General features: G+C 45.3%; 4 protein-coding genes across 4 annotated transcripts; 2 read left to right on the top strand and 2 right to left on the bottom strand.

Moving 5' to 3' along the window:
• The first annotated feature begins 240 nt into the window (after positions 1–240).
• On the top strand, positions 241–830 carry LOC108600608. Its single transcript, XM_017988285.2, has 2 exons — positions 241–588; positions 639–830. Exons 1-2 carry the CDS (start codon positions 346–348, stop codon positions 738–740), a joined length of 345 nt encoding a protein of 114 aa, XP_017843774.1. The 5' UTR covers positions 241–345; the 3' UTR covers positions 741–830.
• Positions 831–920: 90 nt separating this feature from the next.
• On the top strand, positions 921–6,730 carry LOC108600610 (dynactin subunit 1). Its single transcript, XM_017988288.2, is given in 4 exon segments — positions 921–1,416; positions 1,472–3,725; positions 4,867–5,810; positions 5,813–6,730. Coding segments are annotated over 4 exon segments (4,230 nt in total). The 5' UTR covers positions 921–1,053; the 3' UTR covers positions 6,482–6,730.
• LOC108600609 (male accessory gland serine protease inhibitor-like) lies at positions 3,800–4,209 on the bottom strand. The gene is made up of 2 exons (XM_017988286.1): positions 4,123–4,209; positions 3,800–4,064 (listed from the first exon to the last, which is right to left on the bottom strand). The coding sequence occupies exons 1-2, from the start codon at positions 4,187–4,189 to the stop codon at positions 3,862–3,864; spliced, it is 270 nt and encodes an 89-aa protein (XP_017843775.1). The 5' UTR covers positions 4,190–4,209; the 3' UTR covers positions 3,800–3,861.
• A 350-nt stretch (positions 6,731–7,080) lies between the features above and the next one.
• On the bottom strand, positions 7,081–12,370 carry LOC108599609 (ice-structuring glycoprotein). The gene is made up of 5 exons (XM_017986565.2): positions 12,020–12,370; positions 8,715–11,340; positions 8,347–8,654; positions 7,762–8,008; positions 7,081–7,694 (listed from the first exon to the last, which is right to left on the bottom strand). The coding sequence occupies exons 1-4, from the start codon at positions 12,023–12,025 to the stop codon at positions 7,763–7,765; spliced, it is 3,186 nt and encodes a 1,061-aa protein (XP_017842054.2). The 5' UTR covers positions 12,026–12,370; the 3' UTR covers positions 7,081–7,694; position 7,762.
• Between the last annotated feature and the right edge of the window lie 3,850 nt (positions 12,371–16,220).

Below are 16,220 nucleotides of genomic sequence, written 5' to 3'. Positions count from 1 at the left end.
GAATACATAATTGTTTATTCAAAAATACTTTATATGTAAATATAGTATGCAACAACAATTGAATATCAATTTATAATTCTCCTAGTTCTCTGGTTAATTGTAGTTGTAAGCTCTAGGTAATCATCAAACATATACCATACCTAATTTATTTAATTGATTTACATTAAATTGATAAATTGTTTGGTTATACAAAACTTAGTAGGTCTTAAATTAGCTCTGCTTTCAATTTCAAAGCATTAACACAGTCGAGTCATAAAGCTAGCGAAGTGTATACATCAAATATTTTTTAAGGACAGTATTTTATAATTTTGCATACGCATATATTGAATTCCATAACGCGGCATCATGGCAAAGCGCATTAAAATAATCGGTAATTGTGCGTTTTGCAAGCGTGCTGTGGGCGCCGATATGCGACCCATAAATGAGATAACCGAGGATAAGGAGGAGTTTATGAAGGACTTTGAGACGGCGGAGCAGGCTTTACAAGAGTCGTCACAGCCCAGCACAGCAAGCAATTCAAGTGATGTTTTTACCAATACCATGCTGGGTCTGGTTAAGGATGCATTCGAGCGACCCTTGGAGTCCAAGGTAAGTTCAGAGCAGGCAGTACTGGTGGTATATTAAACTGTTGCGTTTAGGAGCGGATATCGAAAGAGAACGCCGAGTTTATAATGTCCATGCTGGCCCAGGAAGGACAGAAGAGCATTCAGCAGAAGAGCTCCAAGCCGCGCAAACGTTAATTTTTATTAGTTTTAGATTTTTAGTTGTGGTTTTAAGTTCTGGCATTTACCCTTAAATAAATTGGCAGTTAAGACAGCAATGCACAGGCAGCTACCACCCGTATTTTTACGCTTCTGCGCCGTAGAACATTTGCTCAACCCCCAGCTCTCCTCCCACACCCACACGCACACCCAATTTGCTTTTGGGGGTAACGATGACGAACGCAGCAGTTTTTGCATTGCAATCGGCAAAGGCGTTGTTAACTCGCTGGGATTAGGTTTTGGCACGCCATTGCTGGACAAGATGACGTAAGTCGTTAGCCCTTAACTTAATATGTCCAAAACACAACCCCAGCTAGGACAGCGTGTACAAATAACGGGCAAGCCAGAGCTCTGCGGCGTTGTCGCCTACGTGGGACGCACCAGCTTTGCAGCTGGCCAGTGGTTTGGCATCGCGCTCGATACGCCGCGTGGCAAGCACAATGGCACCTTGCAGGGCAGCACCTACTTCAAATGCGCCACCAACTGCGGCCTCTTCGTGCGTGCCCAGCAGCTGCAGCTGCTGCTGCTAGAGAAAGTTGCGGAAGCAAGAAAATCAAACTCAAACAATCGATACGACGACAACATGCAACGTGAGGCGGCAAGCAAGGCAAAGCCATTGAGTCGAGGGCGAAGTAAGCAGAGTACAGAGGAGCAGGTGAGCTGTCAAAGATAAATGAGCTTGGGTCATGTCTAATCCTTAATTTCTACAGGACACTTCAGCGGGCAAAGCTACAAATAAGTCACAAGAGAGCGGCAGCAAGTCATGGGTGATTTCGTCGCCAGTCAAGCGTCAGTCACCAGCAAGAGAGCCTCCAGCAGCGCAGTCGGAGCAAGTGCAGCAGCGGGAGGAATCTCCGGGCAAAGCTTCAAAAAAGTCACAGGAGAGTGCGGTTAAGACTTGGGTAAGCTCCACTCCGTCTCCAATTAAACATCAGTCGCCAAAAAAGGAACTTCCATTGGTTGCTGCCCAGTCGGAGCAAGTGCAGCAGCGGGAGGCGTCTCCGGGAAAAGCTAGCAAGACACGGATAAACTCAACCTCGTCGCCAGTCAAGGGTCAGTCTCCCGCAAAACAACTTCCAGTGTCGGAGCAGGATGGCTCCCCAGGCAGGTCTACAAAAAAGTCACAAGAGAGTGCAGGCAAGACATGGGTTAACTCCTCCCCAAAAAGAGAGCTTCCATTGGCTGTTGCCCAGTCGGAGCAAGTGCAGCCGCCGCAAGACGCTTCAGCGGTCAAGGCTACAAAGACATGGATTAACTCCACTCCAACACCAGTAAAAGAACTTCCATTTGCTGCTGCCCAGTCGGAGCAAGTGCAGGCTGCGGTATTGGCACCACCCGCTATGACCTGCAATCAGCGTCGCTCCACTTCGTACACGCAGCTGCGTCCCACACGCATCAGTCAACCCAAGCCGACAACAGCTCAGGCCCAGAGCTCCACAGCGCAGCTGACGCTGGCCATGCCTGTGCCGCTGGCGCTGGCACCGAAACGCAGCAAGACCAGCATGAGTCCCACGAGCAGTTGCAAGCGCTTGTCTGCGGCGCCGCCTGCCTTTGTGGAGGCGGGCTTCCTGGAGATACTGCGACCGCAGTTTACGCCGGGCCCAGCGCTGAGAACTCCCAGCGCAACGGCGCCGCAGCAGACGGCGCCAATGGAAAGCGCTGAACTGCGTCAGCTGCGGGAGGAGCTGCAATTGTTGCGTGTGCAGAAGAGCGAGGATAAACTGAAGCTGCTGGAGCTGGAGCGCATGCGTATACACAATGAGCAGCTGCTGGAGTTCAAGTCACAGATTATGACGCAGCAGGTGCTGCTGCAGCGGGAACTGCAGCGCTGTCGCTATGAGCAGCGCGAGGCGCAGGAGACGATGATGAAATATAAGCGAGAGCTGGACGATGTGGGCGAGAGCATAGAGCTGCTGACGCTGGACAAGGAGATGGCTGAGGAGCGCATGGAGACGCTGCAATTGGAGCTGGAATTGGCGCAGGAGCGAAATGATGAGCTCAGTCTGGATTTGGAAATTATGCGGGCCGAGCAGGAGCGTGAGCCTGAGCATTTGGAAAAGTTGGGCAAGCAAGCAGTGCCGCAGGCTACGGCGCCCACGGGTGAGCTGCTGCGTCTGGAGCAGTACAATCAACGCATGCGGGAGACAGTAGTGCGCCTGCGTGATGCACTAGCTCATGAAAAGCAGCTGAGCGCGCGCACTCATAAAGAGTTGGAAACGAAGCACTCGGAAATAAATGAGCTCAAGAGCACGAAGGAGCTGCAAAGTAAACGCGTGGATCAGCTGGAGGTGCAGCTTATGGATCTCAAGGAACAGGTGGATGCTTCGCTGGGTGCAGAGTCCATGGTCACGCAGTTGGCCTCGCTCAAGCTGGAGCTGGAGGAACGCGTCAAGCTGTTGGAAGATGAGGTGAACGAACTGGAAGCCTTAGAGCAAATACAGGAGCAGTTGATAGAAAGCAACCAGGAATTGGAGTCGGATTTGCGCGATGAAATTGACAAACTGAGCGCGCAGCTCAAGTCGCTGGAGCAGCAGAAGAACGCCGCTCTGGAGAGTCTCTACGATCGTGATGTAACCATAGTCAAGTTTCGAGATTTGGTGCGTCAGCTACAGGAGCAACTGCAGCTGAAAACAGACGGCGGCACCTTGTCCATTGAGGACTTTAGCAGTGCCAACGAGTCGCAGCAGGAAGAGGGCTCCCAGCAGAGCCAGGCGGACTATCAGCACATCTTCAGCGTGAGCAAAGCCTATGGACGTGCGCTGGAGCAACAACTCAAGTCCGTGGAGTTACGTTTGTTGCGTCAACACCTGGAGCACGTGCTCAGCTTTGTGCCCGAACAGTTTATGCTGCGAGGTGGCGAACACGATGTGGTGTTGGTCATGCTGCTCCTGGAACGCATGCAGCAAAAGCTTCAGATTGTTTGCCAGGCCATCAACGAAAAGTTCCCCAATGCCTGCGAATTCGGTGAGTGATTCCAAAATTAAACCTAATCTTTTGATAAGCTAGCACATAAATTCGAAAAAGTACTTCGAGCCTGATTTCAATTTAATTATAAATTGTAGTTAAATATTGGGAACCAATTAAGATCCATTTGATATAGTCACTGATCCACTTCAGCTAACTGAACTGTTTTCTTGCAGGTTTCCTCACATTCTTTCTTGTCCTTGAATATATTCTTGTCGCCATTGCAGATCTTACGTACCCAATACACACATTCATTTCTCCTCTTGTGGTAACTCCACTTGGGGATGCTTACGTAGACACACTTCTGTCCCTCATATTTTTCTGGAGGCGCACAGGTTGCTGGAAGAATTCTCCCAAAGTAGTTCAGAAAGTATATCAAATATTTTAGATTACTTACAATTCTTGAGAGCCAGAGAAACGCTACAAAGTGCGATCAATACGGCAAGAAGAATAGCGAATCTCATCTTTTAAGTTTCGACTTCAATAACTAACTGTTTTTATTTAATGCAATGTTTATGTCAAATTCTCTTAATTACATGGAATTTTAGATACGCATGAACTTCTGAGCGCTAGATTATATACTGAAGCTGGGGAACTGCAGACCTTAGTATTTAATTGTATAGTCATCAGCCGCAATACTGCTGGCATTTCTTAAATGAATATAAACTACTAATAGAATACCCTTATGCTATGAGTAATACCCTTGACAGGAAGCAGAGGTAATCTCTTGCTAGATAAGATGACAATTTCTGCATCCTTTGTAATCTTAAACTTTAATTTGATACGTCAACTCAATTACTTAGTTCAACAAGCTATAAGTATTTATGTATATCTGGTTCTAATTATTATTGTTAGTCCCATAATTAAAGTAAATTAGTTGAAGCTGATCGAATATATTTCATGCACATCGAGAATTTAAGTTAGACATTGCAATTTGCATTTCTTATGCTAAAGTTATTAACTTTCTTTATATAAAATAATGGTATTGTATAGAGGAAATTAGAACACATTTTAAATTTGTACAATTTCTAAAATTATATATAGAATAGTCTATGTGACTGGCTGGGGTCGGTAGCTTAAATTTAATTCATTTAAAATACATTTTGTTTTCGAAATTGGATTAATTTATTTTCTGCTGCAGGTCGCGATGCCATCTTCGAGGGCTACTCCGTGCAGCGTTATATCTTCCGAGCGCAGTGCATCTATTTGCTGAAGAGTCTGCAGTTGGTGCTGCAGCAGTTCCACCACGGCCTCAACCACTGCGACTACGAGCTGTGCACACACGTGGCCATTTATCGGAGTGACCTGGAGACGCAGGAGCAGCAGCTGGATGAATTTGTGCATCTGCTCAAGACGGGTCAGCTGGATGAGCACACCAACTGCGAAGCCATACGGCGGGTCCTGCACTATGTGAATGCGCTGCATCAGAACCTGATGCCGCCACAGACGCTGGTGGAGCTGCTGGACGAACAACAACTCTATGGTGCACTAATTGAAGTCTACGAGGGCGGTCTGGATGCGGTGAATGCCAATGCGGGACTGTTGCATACGATTATACAGCTGGGGGATGAGCAGACGGCGTCGTTTCAGTGCATGCAGCTGCTCATGGAGCAGAGCTGTGCGCTCAAGCAGCAGCTGAAGAAACTGCAGCGCAAGCTGCTGGGCAACAAGAGCACCACGGCCGCCTGGACGGGCATGCCCTGTGCGCGCTATCAACGCATACTAGAGGCGAATGAGCTGCTGGGCGCGCTTATCAATATGCTGGGCGTGTCGGCGCGTGAGGCCAGCAAGGACAACAATGGCGGCATTGCGCATGAAAAGCTCTGGCGTGTGCTCAGCCTGAACTACAGCAAGTATGCGCCCAGTCAGGAGGCTGAGGATGCGGACTTGATGTCTTATGGGCAGCGCTGCATGCAGCTGCTGGAGGAGCAATTGCTGGAGCTGTGCACGCTGCTGGAACCACGCGATGTCAATACGGAGTATGTGCGTCATGCCGCCAGCAACACATTGCAGCAGCGAGCGGCTCAAGTGCGGCGTCACTATGAGGACATCAAAAGCCTGGAGCTGGCTGTGGGCGAACGCGAGAAGAGAAGGAAATCAAATCAATGAAGCTGGCAGCCAAGCAGAAGCAGCAGGACTACTCGGAGCTGCAGGTGCGCAAGGAAATGGCCGAGAAGCAGCTGCAACGCTTCAGCAGGGATCATTGCCAGCTATTGACGCACATGGCCGACGCTGTCGAGCGACTCGAGCAGTGTCTGCTGGCCAAGGAGGCGTCGCTGCAGCAGGCGCTAAACACACTCGGCGATAAGTTGCTGCAACTGGAGCAGGCTCAGCAGCTGTGGCAGCAGCAACAGCAGGTGGACAGTGCCTGTGTCAGCAGCTCAACGCGTCACTCCCATATGGAGTTGCATCTGCTGCATCAGGCTTTGCGCCAGGAGCGCCAACAACGAGTGCAGCTGCAGTCGAGCGAGCTGTGCCGCAGCTTTGCTGCCTTGGAGCCGCTGCATGTGCCAGAGCCGCGGGCAAGCGCTGAGCTTAGCTCACTGGAGTCACAGCTGCGTCAGCTGAAGAACCAATGGCTGCTGGCGCACTTGGATCTGACGCCCAGCGGCCATCAGCGTCGTTCGCACATCGAATTGCAGGGCAGTCGGCTATTGCGACATATCTTCCAGGCCTATTGCGCACAGCATCCGCATCGGGCGGCGCCCACAGACTTTGGACTATTCATTAGCGAGGATCTGCGACGCGCGTTCTAGAACAATTCTACTGTACTATAGTTAGAAATAATAGACTCATCTAACCATATATACAGTTATATACATATATACATATATACCGCAAGTATTTCGGCTAGTTAGAAGGGGGTAAATGTGATTTGCTGTTTATTACCAACATACTTATGTACTTATTACCTATTGCCTAGCGTTCAGATTGCATGTTAACCAACAAATTAATTATTTAAATAAATTTGCAGTATATACGCGCATAAATATTATAAGTAGTTTGACTTTTATGACCAAAATTGTTGCTGAAAAATGAAATACTATGTTGAATAAAGAAACATGGAGCAAGAAGTTTGCTATGTTTCTGCTATTTATTTATAATGATCCAACAGGGCGATTAACAGCTCTAGATTGGTGAGGAATCGACTGCGCCAAGTCTTGATGGGAAATTAATTCTGTTAAACCAAACTAAGGCTGGTTAAGCTAACAAGTTTTACATTTTGCTGTAAACAATGCTCACTGGATTTGTTAACGAATGAGTTTTATTATTTAAGATTTAGTTGTTTAAATTCAATTCTTTAAAATAATTATAAATTCAAAAATTTTTTTAAAAATTTAACTATAAATGTGCATAAGTAGTCGTCATTTTATTATTGGTATTCTAATTGAATTCAAAATAAAGATACAGAATTGCAATTGCTATAGCTAAATATATCCACAGTGCCAGCAAGATAATGGGAGAGCAGAAACAAACGAACAACAATCGATTTCTCCAGACAGTTGGAAACTGTCCGCTGATGATTTTTGTTTATTTGTGTTTATATTTGCCACTCGTCTTCGAAAAATTTGCCAAAGATTTTAGCATCTAGCTTGTGATTTCTGTTTATAAATTTTTCAATTTACTCATACCTATTTATGTATTTAACTAATTTCGATAATCTATTTAAATGTATTTCGGTTATTGCAACAAATAATCTCACAGTATAGGCGAAAGTTTGCTGTTTGTAATGAGAGAGAAAAATAGAGCGCATTGAGCATCATTATCCCATGAGATAAAAAAAAAAAAACAAAACAAAATAAATGTGGCGATAAAATATGAACAACGATAAGCTTGAAATGTGAAATGGCAGCCATCTGTTGCTTTTTGTTGTTTTCTTTTTACATAAATATGTTTTAACGTTTAATGAGAAGAATATTGCATTTTAGGCTATTTACACTTGCTGATGAACAAAACAAAATGGCGGCGCTGCAAAAGAAAATGACGTCTAAGCTTAGATTGGGCTTCCCGCTTGAAGGTTTCAATTGCTTTTTACCTCACGACTTGGGCGCCGTTTCACGCTTGGCAACAACCTTGCCCTGATCGCGACTGTTGATGACCTCGGCATGGAAGCCCGTCTCCCAATCGGCGTAGTACTTGACAGTGCGCACATTGCCATCGGGCTCCACCAGCGAATACTCGCCCTTTACCACATCACCGTCGCGCTCCTCCCGCTGATGTTTGTTGTCGCCAGTGTGCGGATCATTGACTGCATACTCAAATGCATAGCGTGGATGCGCATCCTATAGAGCAAAAAAGAATATCATTAAAGTGAGTAAATTAATTGAAAGTAAAGTGCATTAGTAATAACTGACAATATAAGATGCATATACGTATAATACGTATACGAGGTGTGTTCATTATATTACGAGCATTTGTTAATGTCTTAGTTTCTTGTTGTTGTTCTTGAATTATAGTAACTATTTCAGAACTTTTAATTGTTTACTTGCGTAGCAGTGGCTGAGGTTAGATTCATGTTTAATAAATAATAATATATTAAAAAATAAATAAGTAATAAAAATAATAAAAAATATGCGTGTGCTTAGTACAAAAGTGAAATAGGATAAGATGCAAAGCTTACAAAGTGCTCCAGATGCTTTTCCGGCAGCACCTTCAGCAGCGCTGGCTGTGCAACTGGCGCTGACTTCAGGTAGACAGCGGGCGAGAGAGGCGCATGGGCGCTCAATGCTGCCACGCTGGGTGCATAACGATTGAAGTGAGCGCCGAAGGCGCCAATATCATGGCCATGACTGTAGTCGGCCAATGGAGCCAGGTGACTACCCGCCGCATGCGACAGGGCGCCATGATAGCTAAGTGCAGGCGAGACAGCTGCATGTCCAAGTGAAATGGCGCCGTAGTAGTTGCCATCATGAGCGCCCGATAATTTACCTGTGAAAAGATTAAGATTTGGAAAACTCTCTCTCTCTCTCTCCCGCTCTCTTTTCGTACCCGCTTGCAGTCCATAGGCGGTGCTGCTGACATAGCCAGCATGTCCGGCATGTGCAGTGAGTCCAGCGTGCGCTGGTGCAGTCAACAAGGAGCCATGGGCGTGTCCACCAGCGGCATAGCCATATCCTGCGCCCAGTCCATGAGCAGCATAGCCAGCTAGAGCGGGCTTGGATACAATCTGGTGGGAGACTGCGCCATGGGAGCTGCTGACGTAGCCAGCGGCAGGTGCAGTGGCAATGTGACTGACAGCTGGAGCGGCATAGGCCACCTTCGCTGCATAGCCGGCGACTGCGGGCTTGGATATATACTGATGAGAAGTGGCGCCATGAGCAGAGGCTCCATAGCCGTGTCCAGAAGCGCCGTAGCTAGTGCTCAGCTTGGTAATGGCGGGAGCAGCCGCATAACTTGTCAAGGCGGGGGCAGCATAGCTGGCAATCTTGGTAACTGCGGGTGCAGCGGCATAAGACGCTATCGCAGGCTTGGAGACGTACTGATGGGAGACTGCTCCATGTGCGGAACTGCCGTAGCTGCTGGCGACTTTAGTAATGGCTGGAGCAGCGGCATAGGCGGTTACTGCGGGTGCAGCATAGCTGGTGACAGCTGGAGCGGCATAAGTAGCGACAGCGGGAGCAGCATAGCTGGCGACCTTGGCTATAGCTGGCGCAGCAGCGTAAGTGGCCACGGCTGGCTTGGACACATACTGATGCGAGACAGCGCCGTGTCCTGAAGCGCCATAGCCATAGCCAGTGGCTAACTTGGTGACAGCTGGCGCAGCATAGGCCACCTTAGCAACTGCAGCTGGAGCGGCATAGGCAGCCACAATGGGCTTGGATATATACTGATGGGAGACATCAGCCGCTTCGCTATAAGTTGCTACCTTGGCCAGAGCGGGAGCGGCAGCATAAGTAGCCACAGCTGGCGCAGCATATGTCGCCACCTTAGCTACAGCCGGAGCAGTTGCATAACTGGCGATGGCGGGCTTGGATATATATTGATGTGAAGTGGCGCCATGAGCGGAGCCTGCATAGCCGTGTCCCGAAGCGGCATAGCTGGTGCTTAGCTTGGTAATGGCCGGAGCTGCGGCATAGCTAGTTAAAGCTGGCGCGGCATAGCTGGCAATCTTGGTAACAGCGGGCGCAGCGGCGTAGGTTGCAATCGCTGGCTTGGACACATATTGATGGGAGACTGCGCCGTGTCCGCTGCTGGCGTATTTAGTAATGGCAGGAGCAGCAGCATAGGCTGTGACTGCGGGTGCAGCATAGCTGGCAATCTTGGTGACAGCGGGAGCGGAGGCATAGGTAGCCACCGCTGGCTTGGACACATACTGATGCGAAACGGCACCATGAGCTGAAGACTCATAGCCAGTGGTTAGCTTGGTGACAGCTGGTGCAGCATAAGCTACCTTGGCAACTGGAGCTGGGGCGGCATAGGCTGCCACAATGGGCTTGGATATATACTGATGGGAGACATCAGCGGCCTGGCTATAGGTTGCTACCTTGGCCAGAGCGGGCGCATGTCCATAGCTAGCTATAGCTGGAGCAGCATAGCTGGCAATCTTGGTGATTGCAGGAGCGGAGGCATAGCTCGTGATTGCTGGCGCGGCATAGCTGGCGACCTTGGCTATAGCTGGCGCAGCAGCGTAAGTGGCCACCGCTGGCTTGGACACATATTGATGGGAGACTGCGCCGTGGCCAGAGGACTCATAGCCAGTGGTCAGCTTGGTAATAGCTGGGGCGGCATAGCTCACTTTGGCGGGCAAGTAGCTCTTGGTGAGCGCAGGCGCGTAGCTGGCGGAGTAGCCAGTGCTGCCATGGTGCTCAAACAAAGAGGGAGCAGGGCCAGCAGGTGCTATGTAGGATTTGCTTAAAGCGGGTGCAGCGTAGGCCAAGCTGGGCGAGTAAGTGGCAATCTTGGAGACGGCTGGCGCTGCCTGTGCATAGCTATAGCTGGGGGAGCTGTAGGTTTCCACCTTGGAGAAGCCAGGCGTGCTCTTGGAGTACGTATAGCCGGGCGTTTGGTAGGTCTCCACTTTGGTGGTGACTGCAGGTGCAGCGTAGTAGGCTGAGCTGGGCGAGCTGTAGGTAGCCAGCTTGGAAATGGCGGGCGTGGCCTGGCTGTAGGTGTAGCTCGGCGAAGCGTAGCTGGACACCTTGCTCAGCACAGGTGCTGGTGCCACCAGACTCTTCAGCTCAATGCCAGAGGGCACCACTGTGGCGTACTTGGCCGCTGGCGACTTATCCGCATAGGTTATGCCTCCGCCATACTCCGCCGTGGGTGTGAATAGCGTCTTCTGCACTGGCGCTATGTACTTGTCTATCTGGGTCAGGCCGCCGCCATGCGAGTAGCCCGACAAGCCCACTGTGGACTCGTAGGAGGCGTGGCCGCTGCCCACCGATGTGTGCAGTAGTTTGCCGTTCTCCGCATAGCTCGATATGGCTGGACTCTGACTAAACTTGGTCACCCCGGGCGTTATGGAGAAATTGATCTCAGCTGGCGGCGGCGGAGCGTACGCATAGCCAGCAGCGCCTCCAGCATGTATGCAAGGCACAATTGCGGGTGCCGCGGTGGGTGAAGGATCTGCCAGCACCAAGCTGAGCGCCAGGCTCAGCAGCACAGTCAAAAGCAGCTGCAAATAAAAGTAATTTATTAAGTAATAATAAATAAATGTAATTAAACAATAATGTGATTGAATTAAAATGAAAACAATTCAATATTAAAATTAATTTTTAATTGAGTTAAATCAAATGATTAAATTAAATTAAAGCAATATAGTTTTTAGTTAAATTAAAACATAAAAACTTTTAAATGAGTGCCAAAATGATTTTAGTTTACTTTACGTTTATTTCTGTAATTTATAAACTGTTACTATTAAGTTAGTTACCGATTAAAGAAACAGACGAAAATATTAAATTTGCCATATGAATAAATTGATTGAATTTAAAAGAATTCAAAAATTAATCATGTCACGATATTTAAGAATAATGTTATTTTGGCCTAAGCACAAATTTTATTGCAGCAAGCTTTGAAAAAATAGTTATTTTGTTGTCTTAGTTTTAAGTAACATTAACACTCAATATCTTTTTAAGCTCAAGTCCTCTGATTGTCTTTCCGTTTAGATAATATCTCTTAATTTACAAAGTAAAGTAGTAAGTATTTATTTTTTATAATCTTAAAATACAGTTTCAATAAATGCATTTTATGTAATTAACATTGTTCAGTTAATTTTGTAGCAGCACGTTAAAAAATTGTAGTCCCCTTAGATATAAAATTCACACTTCATTGATTCAACTTTGAACAGAACCCACCTTCATAATTGGACTTGTGCGTTTATAGCTGCTGTATATTTTATTTATTCAATTTGCACTCAATAAATGTCACAGTTTCGAGGTATAACGAATGTAATCCTTGTGCCTAGGTATACACGTATATCCTTTGGGACTCGTTGGCTCGTTGAATTCGCAAACACACACGCAACGCTCGCTCGATCTAGAGCAACGCGGCTGACTGTTGGCCAGCCCGGCCCTATAATCGCTTATATAGTCGAACGCTCGGTCAGTTTTTGTTTTTGGCTCACACGCATGCGCAGCAGCAGCCACGCACCAGTTTGGCGACAGAAACCGCGAAAAAAATAGATAAAATAAAATAAAAATCAAGCGAAAAACGCAAAGATTGAAAAACAAGCTAGGAAAAGCGAGTCTCGAACCAGCGCGCTGGCTTGCTGAAGAAAAATTGATGACTGTTCGGCTCGCCAACTGGCAGTTCTCTTTGTCTATTTATTTATGAAGTATTTTTTGCTGTATCGTTCTCTTAGTTGCAAGTTGCAACCTGCAGCGTCGTGTTTATAGGCGGGCCCCACCTTGTCGTTGATCTGAGGCTTATGGTATTTTATTAGATCATAGCAAACGCCTCGGCTCGAACAGCCAGCAACAAATTGCGCGTGGTGCGTATCTGGCCAGTTCTCTCTCTCTCTCTCTCTATCTCTCGCTAACTGTTTGACAGACTGACTGACTGAGTGACTGACTGACTGCTGCTGTTGCATTGTTGGCAAGTTTTTGCCACTATTTATGCCATTTTTCTAAATTTTTTGCATATGCTTTTAAAGCGACTTAATTTGATTTAGATTTTAATCGCGGCCATTGCGTGTAGATCTAGCAAAAAATACAAAATTAAAATGAAGTCTGCTTAAAAATGCATACGCAATTTGCTCTCTGTGTTAGCCAAGCTAACAAAGTTGTGGTATTAATGTTGCCATCAATAAATTTGGTGCGTGCCTGGAGGCCTTGATTGTGCATTAGTTAGATAAAAGGCGCTACATATACATACAGTCTGTCTCACTTGTATATGTATATAACTAATAGCCTAGCCTGCGATATGCACGAGTGTTGACTTGTTGGCAATTAAGGTCACACTTTTGTGACTTTTGTGCGTTTTCAAATCGCAAGCAGCAGCAGCGGACTATTGTGTCCGCTTCGGTTGTCAACATTTATTTTATTGTCTGAGCAGATTGTGTATAAATTGCAAAAAATTGTGATAGGCATCAATTATATATTTTATGTTCTTAAACTTAATTATTTTATGAGTTTGCTATAAGCTATTGCTATACGATTTTTATTATAGTTTCAAACACTTATTAAAGTAAAGTAAAATATTTGCTCACATAAATATGGAAAAAACTGCCTAGTCATGTTTTCGACCAATTGTGCAAGAACGATCAGAACGATCGGATAAATAGCTTAGGAATAATTCACATTTCAATTATGACAGCGGGTGCACGTGCTGACGCGCCTTACAAACGTCGCTGCTGACGCACAGCGAAAACGAGCTGGAGACGCGTAAGCTGTTTTGTGTATCATGTGTTTGTGAGTGCATGCGTGTGTTTGTTGCGATACCCTTCAAAGTGTATTTAAATGTTGGTGGCGACCAACTTTAACCTGTCCACTTGTAATTTTTTTATATTATTTGTATTTATTTTTGTAGAGATTTTTAGAAAACTACCTCAATTTAACAAAAATAATTGAAAACAATCTAAATACTCAATTAATTTGAATGAAATATAATCTCTTGCAATATATTTTTTTTAAATATTTGTTATAGTTATCATTAAGTGATTAAACAAGCAGGAAAATAGTTGCAATCACCAGTTCAGGCATTAAAGTAAGAATAATATAATTGCTAATAAGTATTATTATTATTTTCATATTTTTATTCCTATTATACTTCTATTTATTTATTCGAATATTGACAGCAAGGAATTGATGGAATGCATTTGATAATAAATACAAGATAAGCTTGAATAAAATATTCAATTTATTTCTTTTTGTTTTCTTTGTAGCTCATATAGTATTATGTCAGTAATTTTATGCGCGCTTTGACAATTTCACTTGTCTGGGCTCTGGCCACTTGGCAATCAAATATGCTTTTTAATTAACTGTCTATGAGTTGCATGCCACGACACATTTCAATTGCCAAAGCTGCCACAGTTGCCACATTGTGTCCCTGACTTGAGGCCTGACACCGCACGCCGTGCGAATCAATTAAAAAAACGAGCCTAGCCAGCCATAAAGCAAACATATATACATATATAACTGTTTGCAATCTGGGCACACAAGATCTGCGCAGAATGTGACCATAAACGCGGTCGCTGCGGCTAAATTGATTGAGCAGCGCACGCGTTGACATTTCAATTAGAAGTGCAGACCCCGGAGCACAGATCACCCGATCATTGATCGAAGCACGGATTGCTGAACAGCAATTAAGTACTTTGTGTCATAAATGCTAGAATATTATGCATACGCCAGGTGTGTGTGCGTGTCTGCGTCTGTGTTATCGCATGCTGAGTGAAAGGCTTGCATTGGTATTGGGTACTTCAGTTTAATTGAACATGAAACATGTTTCAGCATTGCCTGGCCATTTTTTATATTCAAATCTTTGTATTTTCGCAATTTGATTGAATTTTAAGCTTTTTTTTCGCTTTTTTCTTTTGCAGCCGAATAGCGCATAAAACTTCAAATACTAGCTGTAACTCTAGCTAGCCAGCTCAGCTGCAGTTTTAACCTACTTCAACTGAACTGGTCGAGTTTAGTTCGCCGCGCATTTGTCACAAACACAAATACAAACACATTCACACATTCACACGCACACGCACTAAAGCTTTCTTGGCCGCGGGGCGTTACGTAATTGCCAACGGCTAACATACGGACTTTGACTACAACTACAACTATTGGCTACAGGCCTAGGCCTAGCCTGGCCTGGCCTGTCCCGGGCTGGCCATGGTTAAGGCATAGAGGCATTGCCTACTTAATATCATGACGAAATCCGCCTGACAACCGCCCGTGGCGCTGCGCCACCCGCTCCGCTACCGCATCAATGTGTGTTTTAATTGAAAAATCTAGATTTCATTTAAAACTTTTCACGTTGATTATTTTGCATACACGACGAGTGCGTTCACATCGTTTGTTGTCAACATTGTAGGCTGGCTGCAGCTCCAAGCGTCTATCTAGATTGTTTGTCGCTCATTGAAACTCATGTTGGACACACACACACACACACAGACAGACACATAGTTATAGCCCAAAAAGCATGCATAAACAAATTCGTTAAAAATTTGCCAACCATATTCATAAAATTACAGATTTTATGCCGCCTAGCTTGGCCAATTTGCGCAATTGACGAGCTGCGAGCAGCGCCAATCGAATCTCGCGAAAAAGCGCTTTAAACTCAAATCTGAAATCTAAATTCTACACGCATCGCTAAAACTGAACCAGTTTTAGTTTTATAGTTTGAAAACTGAAAGGCTGAACGGGTTGACTCGCCTCGAAGCGTCGCAGCGTCGCAGCGAGTGTGTGTGGGGTGCACAACACGGCGTATGCGTGTTATTTCTGTCGCTACAGCACGCATTAATCGCTGCAGGATAAGTTACGCTTGCATTAAAATTATGGCCCAAGGTAGTAGCTCCAGCTCTATTTCTCTTGCTGTCTTGCCTTTACCAGCAATTTATGTAGTAGTAGCTTATGGCCAGCGTTAAAGTTGGATTTTATGTTTGTAAGAAGCCAACATTTAGAAAGTGTTTATGGCTCAAAGTAATCTCGTAGTTGAGCTGTTAACTGCTTTACATAAAACTGGGAGTGTTCATATTTGTTTCGAAGATCGAACAGACTATGACGAAGTAAAGCTAAAACTCTTATCTAATTTTATATATTCTTATTAAACAATTAAGTTCTGTTATGGTATTTAACTCTTATAGGAAGTCTTACAAAATATGATATTATGAAATTCGATAGAATATTTTTTTAAATATGCTATTTAATGCATAAGCTCATAAGTATTTTTATAAACAGCGAGCTCTAATTTTATACCTAGTTCACATATTATTTTCAATATATTATATTATGCTTTTTATGCTGGATACTTACCGAGTTATAAAACGATTAGACTGACCGCTGGTTTGCAACTAAAATAGATCAAATTTTGTTTTGATGATGCTAACATAATCTTTATTGACAACTG

This window comes from Drosophila busckii, chromosome 3L (assembly GCF_011750605.1).
Source record: "Drosophila busckii strain San Diego stock center, stock number 13000-0081.31 chromosome 3L, ASM1175060v1, whole genome shotgun sequence".
NCBI lineage: Eukaryota > Metazoa > Arthropoda > Insecta > Diptera > Drosophilidae > Drosophila > Drosophila busckii.
This window is presented reverse-complemented; position numbering and strand designations above follow the sequence as displayed.